The 10,911-nt window shown below is 54.1% G+C and overlaps 1 protein-coding gene across 1 annotated transcript in view; it reads right to left on the bottom strand.

The window, feature by feature from the left end:
- Window positions 1-8,467, bottom strand: part of LOC114070231 (CMT1A duplicated region transcript 4 protein homolog) — a 25,502-nt gene extending 17,035 nt beyond the window's left edge. Inside the window, exons 1-3 of the mRNA XM_027907493.1 lie at window positions 8,367-8,467; window positions 6,622-6,748; window positions 6,303-6,410 (exon numbers count right to left, since the gene is read on the bottom strand). Coding sequence (XP_027763294.1) covers window positions 6,303-6,410; window positions 6,622-6,748; window positions 8,367-8,372 — 241 coding nt within the window. The 5' untranslated portion in view covers window positions 8,373-8,467. The remainder of the gene's footprint in view (window positions 1-6,302; window positions 6,411-6,621; window positions 6,749-8,366) is intronic.
- Between the last annotated feature and the right edge of the window lie 2,444 nt (window positions 8,468-10,911).

Raw genomic sequence — 10,911 nt, 5'->3', positions numbered from 1 at the left:
TCCCCCTCCTGTCAGGGGGTTGCAGAGAGTGAGAAGGTCCCCCCTGAGCCTCCTCCTGTCCAGGCTGAGCCCCCCCCCAGCTCCCTCATGGATTCATTTAGGTTGGAGAAGCCTTCTAAGATCACAGACTCCAACCATTCCTGCAGCACTGCCAAGGCCTCCACTAAGCCGTGTCCCAAAGTGACACAGCTTTTAAATCCCGAGGGATGGTGACTCCCCCTCTGCCCTGGGCAGCCTCTGCATGGAGCAGGAGGGGATGGACAAGGTCATCTCGCCCCTCAGCCGCCGTGAACGTGCGTGCTGTGAGAGCTCAGCACACATCCAGGACCCGCCCAGCATTCCCTGGAGATGCCTGGCTGGGAGGAGCGGGGTGTGTGCCTTTCTGACACGAGCTGTTCTGGACACAGCCTGCAACGTGAGCCAGGGGCTGGGACAGCAGCTGTTTTTAGCAGGAGGATGCTGCAGGGCTGTCACAGCCCTAAAAATGCGGGGTGGGAACGTTCAGTGTGCGGCCAAATCAGCCTCGGGAACTGCAACACCAGTTGGGACAATTAATCTGCCGTGGGGAGGGAACACCCTCCAGCCCGCCCTCCTGAAACCCAGGATGACCCAAACGGGGCTCCCCAGTCCCTCTCTCCCGAACAACGAAGAAGAGAGAACAAAGGCATAAAAAGGAAACCCCAGACAGACCCCCCACCAGATATAACCCAGGAAGAGACCTCTCCTGCTTAGTTCATCCGAGTGGACTGGCACATTTATTTACTCCGGTGACTGACTGAAGTGGTTTAGCCACAGCAGATCCTCACTTGTGTTTTGTTTCCCCCTCTACACCCCAGCACAGCTTCCCCCCACCCCAAGGCCTCCAGTGCTGCTGCTGGAGCAGCAGGAACTGCAGACAATGACAAAGGTTTTACAGGTCCAGGAATGAAATTCCCTCCAGGAGTTGTGGTTGCTGAGTTATGGTGGGGTTTGTGTGTCTTTGGGAGCCTCCTGGAATGAGCTGAGTGATTGAAGCAGCTCCTTGATGACTTCCTTTTTCCTACTTGTTAGCAAGTCCCTGATGGCTGCTGCACACCACAGAACAATTTATCTTCAGAGGGAAAATACAGGCCTGTGTTCCATCAGGAATGTCACAGGAGCACAGCAGAAGGACCCTCCCAAGTGAACTGGGTTTGGTGCCTGAGCAGCCCTTCCCAAATCAAACCTTTCCCCTGGGCTGGGAGGTCAGTTTTAACAAGTGAAGCTGTGAACAGCTCTGTCAACACGGAAATAGTCAGAGCACCCATGTCACCACTGGGGTGACCCTCCCTCTATCTGCCATCTGCAGCAACTTTCTGTCAACCACCAGTTTCACTCAGCACAGGAAATTCTCCCCATTTTCAGACCACAGCTCATCAGAAGTGAAAGCAGCTCTCCCAGAGCCCTGCAAACAGGCCATGAAAAGCCAAAACAAATGCTTTCTCAGGACACAGGGTGCTCGTGCTTCTTGCCTGTGGCTTGGTAACTGCACACAGAGCTACAGAAATCTGATGAATTCCCACAAACAGACGTTCCTGTTACCAGTGGATGCCCTGCTCCTCTACTGGGACCAGTTCTGGCTCTGACCAAGACTCACTTGAGCACCATCTGATCCCTATGAACAAACCCAAAGCACACTTAAAAACTTTTTTAAAGGTAAAAGAGGGTCAATTTAGATTAGATATGAGGAAGAAGTGTTTTGCAGTGAGGGTGGGCAGGCCCTGGCACAGGTTGCCCAGAGAAGCTGTGGCTGCCCCTGGATCCCTGGAAGTGTCCAAGGCCAGGTTGGATGGGGCTTGGAGCAATCTGGGCTAGTGGAAGGTGTCCCTGCCCATGGCAGAGGGTGGGACTGGATGATCTCTAACGTCCCTTCCAACCCAAACCATGCTGTGATTTTTAGACAGCACTGCCACATTTGGTCTTCCCCCAAATCAGCACAGCCCCAGGCTCCTTTCCCTAGGATTAATGCTGGAATATGAACCAGGACACACTGACCCAGTGCTCACCACCTCCACAGTTCTGCAGCTTCAGAGCAGCCTTTTTGCGCCCTTTAGATGGCAGCAGCTTTCTGAAAGCTGTGGGAACACTTGGGTAAGGGAAAAAAAAGATGTGAGTCTGGGAGATGAATCTGGGTGAGCAGGAGGTCAGAGACAGAGCTGGGTGTGCTCACACTGCCCAAACACACACACAGGCTTGACGGATGCACCTCTAGAGCTGGCCAGTAGTGCCAAATAAATGCAAGGAACACATCTAAAACGACACAAAGAGCTGTGTGGTGATTTCTGGAGGGACTGTTAATCCTTTTCTACACAGGTTGCTGTGTACAAGCATCAGTTCCATCAGCAGGACTCAGCCCTGGACCCACCTGGGCTGACAGGGGCCACCAGGCAGCAGCTCAGCGGGGACAGAGGTGCCAGCAGGGCACGTGTGATCTCACACTGAAACCTTCAGATCAGCCACCCCCAGGTAAAAATGTGCGCTGCTTTTCCACCAGCATCCCCGAGGGGTTTGCTTGCAAGTTCCCTGCATCTCTCACACATTCCTGCAAGGAAGCTTTGGACATCCTTTCCAAGAGAAGGAAACACCGCCTAGGTCTGGACACCAGTAACACAAGGTTCCTAAGAAATACGAGTGTCCACCACCGAATTCATCACTTCCTGCATTCTCCTTCCTCAGCTGTGCTCAAGACAACATTCCTTTGAATTTCTGCTGAGCTGTCCCTGGAGAACAGCTCAGCCCTCCAGAGTTCAGCCTTCCACCACCCTCTGCTCGCTCCTGCCCTTATCTGCATTGCATAAAACATGAAAGTGAAAATCAGAACACAATCTCCCCAGGGGTGCAGAGACAGAGGGCAAAAGCCAGAACCAGTAGAACAAGTGGCCCCCACAAACCTGCCCTTTCCCTGAGCTGGTAGGAAAGGGATGTCTCGGATTAACACTTCATAAAGCTGGTTGATTGAAATAAAATGAGGCCCCCTCAAATGAAAGAACAGACCACTGTGTCCAAAAGCATCCAGAGGTTTTTGCAGCCAACTGGGACACACCCTTGGCTGGAGCTCCCTCAGCAAAGGTTAAGCCCCCTCTAAGGTGCTGGGCTTCCAAACCACCTTCCAAACCATCAGCCACATCCAGCCCATCACCTATGGGACTCAACCCCACACAAGAGACATTTAACACCCCAAACCACCCACTGGATCTCAGATATTCCTTGTTCAGAGGAGCCACATCAGGGCATTTGGATCCAATTAGTTTTCCTAATCTGCCCTGAAAGGCAGCCAGGGCTGAAGCTGCTCCAGCTGCACATGTGGCTTAGAGCAGGAAAGGCACAAGTCCCTCAGAACATCCTCTTCAGGATCTCTTTCCCAATAGTGCTGTTCCTCACTCCAAAAGCAAAAATCACTCCACTGAATTTTTCCTTCTCAGCAAAACTGATCATGTAGAAACCTTTGCTTCCCATCTCCAGCCACAGATTAACAAACCCCTTGGCAAGTTTGTAAGCAGAGCCTATGGTTTAGACAGAATAAAATTCCTTGATTGTTTGTGGAGGTTTTGGTGTGGGTTTTTTTTTTGTTAGGAGCAAAGAAAGTCCATGCTACAGAAAACCATCCAGCTCACACAGACACCTCCCTGTGCTGCAGCAAAGCGTTCCTTTGGCACATCCAAGCTGCAGCCAGGAGCCAGAGCTGAGAGGAATGTCACACCCCAGGGGCAGACACAGGCAGCAGTGTTTGGAGCCAGCCTGGGACCATTGGTGCTCCACACCAGCACCAACCCAGCTGGGCTGCGCACACACCCAAGGCCCCTGAACGTTTGGAATCACAAGATCTCACATTTTGGGGAGGAAATATTTCTTTGCCCGGCTTTCCCTGCTGCTCCTCCATGCCCTGAGGTCAGCAATGAAGGCAGCCCAGACCCCACAGCCCAAGGCAGACCTGCTGCTCTCCCAATTTTGGCACGTCAGTGCTCGCCTGACCTGGCACAGGGCACCAGCAAGAGCTGGCACTGCTGTCCTGTGGGCAGAGCAGCTCTTGCACACCACAGCAGCACTGCCAGCACACCCCAGGGACTGCAGGCCCCACAGAGATTTTAATTAGGACCCTCTTTCGTGGTCCAGGTCCATCCCTCACTGTCAGTCCTCATCAGGTGACACAGCAGAGGACAGCACAGAGGAGAAGTGAGATAATTCCTGCTCCTTGGCTTGTGGAAGTGAGGAAAGTTTGTGGAGCTCAGCTGAGGATCTCACCCATTTGGGCCTTCCTTTGGGCTGAAGTTCAAAGAGATCTGAAGGTTAAACACTCAGCTCTTGTCCAGCTCTGGGGTAGCTGGAGAAGAACCCAGATAACCAGTGCTGGCCCCAAGTGGTGACTGAGGAATGAGTGGGGATGGGTCTGGCTGGGCAGGACAGACCCTCAGAGGAGCACCCAACACCCAGCTATCTCCTGCTGGCCCATGGGTACCTCAGAGCAGCCTCCAGCCTTCCTTAAGAATAGGGAAAAGCAGTCAGAGCATCTCAATTTCCTGATCATGCTTCAATTGCTATTTAACCTGCCCTCTGAATCCGTTTTTCCACTATCCAAAATGAACAGACATTCCTTTCAGCAGAACCAGCCAGGGCTGCACTGAACTGCCTGAGCCCCTGCAGAGCTCCTGACTCCAGCTCTGGCCAAGCCAGCCCACAGAGGCACGGGAGGAAGCGAAGGGCCCAGGGCTTATCCAGCAGCTCCCAATCCAACATCTGCTTCCCATGTTCCCCTGGGCAGGGCTCCAAGTGCATGGAGCACATCCATCTGCCTGCCTGTCTGTCTGTCTGTCTGCATGTCTCCTCCAACACTCCTTGACCACCGATCCCAGCAAAGCGTGGTGGAGCAGAGGAAAAAGCAGCTCCCCCAAGAAAAGCACCTCATCCCCTGGGGCAAAGTGAGGCTGCCAAATCAGAGCTGCCAGTGGGACAAGCAGGGAGCCCTGCCCAAGAAACAGGGCTGTGGAGCAGCTCAACCTCAGCAAGAGGAAACCAGAGGCACACAGGGCATCCTCGCCCACAGCAGGCAGGGCTGGCATAACCCTTCCACCTGGCTGGAAACAGAAACCTCTGCAGGTGGGGTATGGACAGGGCTGGAGGATCCAGGGGGAGCAAGGAGCCCACAAGGGAGCCAGTCCCACCCACCCTGAGGTGTCTGGAGCAGGATTGCACCTCAGCACGTTGTTTGGCTTCAGGACAGCCTGACCCTCACCCAGCCCTGGCCTGAGGGAGCCCGTGGGGCTGTGGAGTCACACACTAGTCTAGTCCTGATGAAAAATAACTGATCCCTTTCAGGATGGCAAGTGCCCCACAGCCCCAAGGCCAGCTGATCAACACACCCAGTCAGATGTGGTGGCATCCAAGTTTTTTAAACCAAAACATCAACCTCTCCAGATGGAAACGTCCTTGTGCTGCAAATTCTGCTTGGAAAACAAGGAGGACAGGCCAGGATCGTGGTCCTGCTTTTGCACTTGGGAGACCACACCTAACCATGGGATTCATTGGCCAGAGATGGCAGGAAATGGTACAGGAAGGTCCTGGGGGTGGGAGAGAGACAAGGACCTGTCAGAGGTCCCACTACAGGATTCACCTGCAGCATCAGGGACTGTCTTAGGTGGAAGAGCATCTTCACCTGCACTTACAGCCCCACAGGCAGCCACAGAGGCTGAGCCAAAACATTCCCACCCCCAGGCAGAGGCCTCAAAAGCACCCAGAGATGTAGCAGGTACATGCAAATACACGACTGCAAGAAGGTAGAAAAGACCCAGGGAAATGCAGAACACCAAGAGTCAAACTGTAGATTCCGTCATCACTGAATTGCACCCCAGATTCCACCCTCACTCACGTCCTACACGAGTGTAGGAATGACACCCTGCACACCCACGGGCGGGCTCTGATGGCTCTGCAGAGCCCGGTGAACACCCAGAGTTTGATGCTCATGCCACACGCAGCACACCGAGCCACACAGAAAGTGATTTTTGAGTTACCTGCTGCGAACACAAATTCCCTGCCCGCTCCCATTGCACGGGCAGCGAAGCCTGAAACGGGCCACTAATGGCTGCAATTAGCCACTAATTAACCTCAATTACTGGTGATCGCGGAGCGGGGAAGTTACACCTGGGGAAGGGACCTGCTACAAGTACTTCAGTGAGCCTCCCTGTTTTCTGCTGAGCTGCCCGGAACAAAATCCAGGTATTTTCAGCTATTTCGGGGCACCCAATCCCACATTTCCCCGGGCAGCCCTTACCTATGCACAGGCTACTTACTGAAGGCGTCGGCAGGAGGTTGTTCCATCCATGTCGAGGGGTCAGATTCATCCTGCTCTGACAGCTCCAGGATTTCCTCTAAAAAGCTGCCCATTTGTCTCCCTGGATCTGTAGTGGGGACACAAAGCAGACAAAAGTGCTCTGCAAATACCAGTCTCACCCGTGGGTACAGGCAGGGGCTGCAGACACTCCTTTGTCTTCCTTTTCCATACCCTCCCTCTGGGCTGTTGATCCCCCCAGACCCAGCTCACCACTCCCTTCTCTAAGTCACCTTCCAGCCCCAATCTCCCCCATCCCTATTTTCATACCCTCAACCCCCCTGTGGATGCAGCGGCCAGGCCTGGGAGCAGGGCAAGTTCTGCTGGAATTAGGCTCCAGGACACACCCAGGAATCCAACGCTTGTTGGGTGCCTGTGACAGCATAAAACCACTTTCAACAGCAGCACCTGATGAAGTGAGAGGTGGAACTCAGCCCTGCTGCTGGAGGTGCTTTTATCCCCCAAAGCCACCTCCCCAGTCAGAGCCATCAGCTGGGTCCTTCTCCAGCCACCACTGCACACACCTTTGAAAGGGCATCTGAAATTCATGGGCAGTTTCTCTGCCTTTGCTGGGTTTCAGCTGGATCAGCCAAGCTGGTTTAAAGGTTACCAGGGCAGAGGCACTCAGTGCACTGCTTACAGAGCTCATTTCCTTAGGAAGTAACCCTAAAATCAGCCTGGATGTCTCCAGCTGTTCCTGTTGTCCCTTGCACAGCCTCATCTGTCTCTCCAAGTGTTTCTTTCTCCCGTGGTTGCCTCCCCACGAGGACATGCATTTTTCTGGGCAGCTGATCCAGATCCTGTGTGCACCCCTGTGGCAGTGCAGGGACTGCATCACCATCCTCCTCCCACACCAGCTCTCCAGAAACTCCAAGGTGTCCCTGCCCATGGAAGGAAAGTGGAACTGGATGTTTTTTAAGGTCCATTCCAACCCAAGACCAATTAAATGCCTAAAACAACACTGGCCTGTGCACACCCTGGAGCAGGTCACCAATCCGTGGGTATTGCCCCCCAGATCATTCAGATGAGTCTGTCACACCTGCCTGGGTGTCCAAAAAGCGGGAATTAATCTGTGGCTCCATCCAGCAAGCATCCTATTTTGCTGAAATATTGGAAGTGTAATCAACAGCAGGAATGTATGTGAAGCTGCTCTGCCCAAACAGGCTTGGTCCATCAAGGGTGATACATCCAGAAATGCCTCTGAGATCTGAGGCAAGAAAAGAAACCTTAAAAAGCCCCAAATGTTCTCATGCCCAGGGACTGCTCGTTCCAGGTGCTGCTCACCAGCTCACTCCTTTGGCTCCCAGAAATTTGGGATTCTCGTTAAACCCAGAGTTAACCAGAACCTGCTCATTTGACACCATGTGGGCCACAGGGAGGTGGAGGGAACCCCATCCAGAAACTCCTGCAGCCTCAGGAGACCAGCTGGCCCAGCCTCCAGCAGCACTTTATACCCTTTTACAGCCCTGGGTGCACCAAAGTCAACCCCAAACATCTCAGCTTCCCCTTCCTGATGCATTAATTACATGAGCATTCAGACAGCTCCTCCTGCAGTGCCCACTGCCTGTTCTAGTCTTGGGAGAAACCACATTTCCCATCAGAAACTGTGGAAAGGGAGAGTCTGGGGGGCTGTGTGGGAAGGACACACATGAAGACCTGGCTATCTTACATCTCCATCGCACACTGGTGTAGGAAAACCACTCTAACCAGGAGAACATCCACACAGAAGCAAAGCTGATACACATTTTGGGACAAGACGAATTTTGCAGGCACAGGGAGCTCATCCTGGGTCCTGTAAAAGCTGGCTACTGGTTTTAACCATGAAGTAACAGCTCAGCTGCTGCTTTTTGCTTGTCTTTGCATCCCCACACGCTGGCCATGGGGGTGTGTCCGTGCAGAGGGTGCAGGGCAGCACCAAACCCCAGCACAGCCACGGAGCATCGCCCTGGATCAGAGCCTAGCTGGATCAGTGCTGGCTGTGTATCAGCTCACAGACCATTGGGACTTCTAAATATTCTGCTTTTACCTTCATGTACTTAAAGAATATCCAGCCTGGCCCCAGGATCTGCAGCCTGCTGGAGCAGGAGATGGATTCATGGCAGATTCTGTCTCACACTGAAAAGCCACAGAGGGGAACGTTTTGCAATAGCAGGAGCAGGAAGGGGGTGACCTCATAGATACTTTCTACACAAAGCCTTGGGGAGCTTCTGATTCCTCCCAGAGCTTCCAGTTTTGCTTCTTATGACAAATTGCAGGAGAAGTGGAGTCTGTGGGAGGAGGCTGGGCAAGAGCCCGTTCACCAGGGGTTTCATCCTGTCCCTGATCCTCCTTCCCTGCTGCAGTGCAGGGATGTGTGTGCTCTGAACCAGAGCTGCTGTGCTTCCCCTCTCCTGGTCCCTGGGGGACAGGAGGGGACAGGAAGGGACAGGAGGCAACCACGTCCCCCTGCAGCCCCTCACGCTGTCTGTGATGTCCCACCAGGTCAGTCCCCACCACAAGTGCCTTTAGGCACAAAAATAAATGTTTCCTGATGTTTTCTATCTGAAACGCAGAGCTCTCATGGAAAGAGTGGATTTGCACCTGCAGCAGGTGGGTGACGGCTCCCTGCAGGAAGCTGGGTGTAATTCCATAGCTGATTGCACATGGGATAAGGATTTGGACACTCATGCTGTGTCTGGATTGAGTAATGTCTCTGGCAAGAAGCAGCAAGTTTGGGAAGTGTGTAATGGTGCCTCTCGTGCCATGAGAGCCTCGAGGGATTCCTGGCTGTGGAGGGAGGAGAGGACAGACCACCCATGCAGCCACTGCCCGCCCTGGGGCTCTCCCAGCGGGCAGGAATTGGTAATGCCAGGACAAGTCCTGCACCCAAACCCATGGATATGTCTCCTCCCTGCCAACCTCCCCTCCCATGGGATCACTCCCAGAGGAAGTGTCAGAGTGTGACCCCTCCGTGTCCTCAAAGGAAGGGTGAAGGCTGAGCCAGATGGGGAGGAGGGAGAGCAAACCTTCATCTTATTTTTGGGCAGATTTTAATAAGCACAATCCTGAGCAGTGCAGTCAGACAGAGGGAGGGGGACGCCCACGGCAGGGCCAGAGGGTGGGAGCTGGAAGGGACCGGGGTGGGGCAAGATGGGGAGGATGTTCCCAAAGGACAGCAGGCAGAACCCAGCAAATTCAACTGAGCCCAGCAATTCCACCTGAAACAACCCCAGGAGAGGGAGAGGGGCTGGGCATCCCCCCAGAGCAGCCCCTCTCTGGGTTGGGGGTTACACGAGCTGTCACCATCCCTGTCCCCAGCAGCTGGGTCTGGACAGGGTCTGGCAACTCTATCCCCTCTTTCCAGGGAAGCCAGGGGCTCCTGCAGCTGAGCCTCTGTGGTAGTGACAGGAACTGTTTTCATGGAGCATCGTAAATAAAGAGGCGTTTGGTGAACACCCACGGGCAGAGCCCTGGGCCCAGCCAGGAGTTTTGGTGCTGAGGTCACCGCTGTCCCAGCCCCAGCACATCCCAGCCCTGTGCTGGGAGGAGCAGGGATGGAGGGAAGGAGGGCTGGTGGGTGCACCCAGCTCCTCCCAGCCCAGCAGGAGAAAGGGTGAAGGGAGGAAAAGGGATTAGAGCTCAGGGTGATGTTGTTCCACCTGAAAAAGCTGCCAAGTCACCTGCACCGTGGATGTTGGTTGCTCGTCCCAGAGATGATAGCAGAGGGGTGGGTGAAAGGAACAGCTCTCCAAGGCAGCTGTGATGGAAAAAAAGCCCATGTCTCCATCCTGCAAGTTTGTATTAGCGAAAGTAGGAGGATGCAGGTTCAGAACAAGCAAAAAGAAGGTTTTTTTCAGTGTGTAGTTAAACTGCGACAGGTCCTGTGGATGCTGAGCTTGTGCCGGTGTAAGAGCAGCAGAGAAGTTCAGGGAAGAGTTTCCATGGGGGTGATTTATCTACACTCCTGGAAACCACCCCTAGCTCGAGCAGTCCCTGCCCTGGGAGAGCCTGTCCCTGTGCAGGAGGAGTTGGCAGCTCTGCAGCCACCCAGCTCTGGCCACTTTGGGACAGTGCTGAAGCTCCGTGCTGCTCCAGGGATCAGCCCAGCCTGGAGCTGCCCAGGCAGCCTGGGTGGCACCAGGCAGCGATGCCAAAGAGTTCTCTGGCCCCAAAGGGCACAGAAGTCCAGTGCTGAGGAAACACATTGACACCAAGCACTAAGGAGGCTTCCAGGAGCTCTCTCTGGTCCACACATTCCTGGAAATGAATAATTGCTTCCTCTGGGACTCCCCAGCCCCGGGAAGAGGCATTCCAGCCTTGCTCTGGAAAAAGCAGCATGAGGACAATCTGAGCCATCAGGGCTCCAGGCTGGGCTCTGGCAGGGCAGGGAGCCAAAGCCCCTCCTGGTGTGACACGGATCCAGCCCGTCCTGGCCACATCACTTCCACTGAAGCCCTGTCCTTGCAGAGCCACCACACAGCACTGACCCACACCATCCTTCCCTGGGCTGTGGCCCTTTCCAGATGCCTTTGCAGTGTGCAAGAGGGATGTAATCACTTCCAGGATTTGCTGTTTGTAGCCAGAGGTGCTAA

The sequence above is a fragment of the Empidonax traillii genome, unplaced genomic scaffold (assembly GCF_003031625.1).
Source record: "Empidonax traillii isolate 1590-97213 ecotype Southwest subspecies unplaced genomic scaffold, ASM303162v1 scaffold1485:size188213, whole genome shotgun sequence".
NCBI lineage: Eukaryota > Metazoa > Chordata > Aves > Passeriformes > Tyrannidae > Empidonax > Empidonax traillii.
This window is presented reverse-complemented; position numbering and strand designations above follow the sequence as displayed.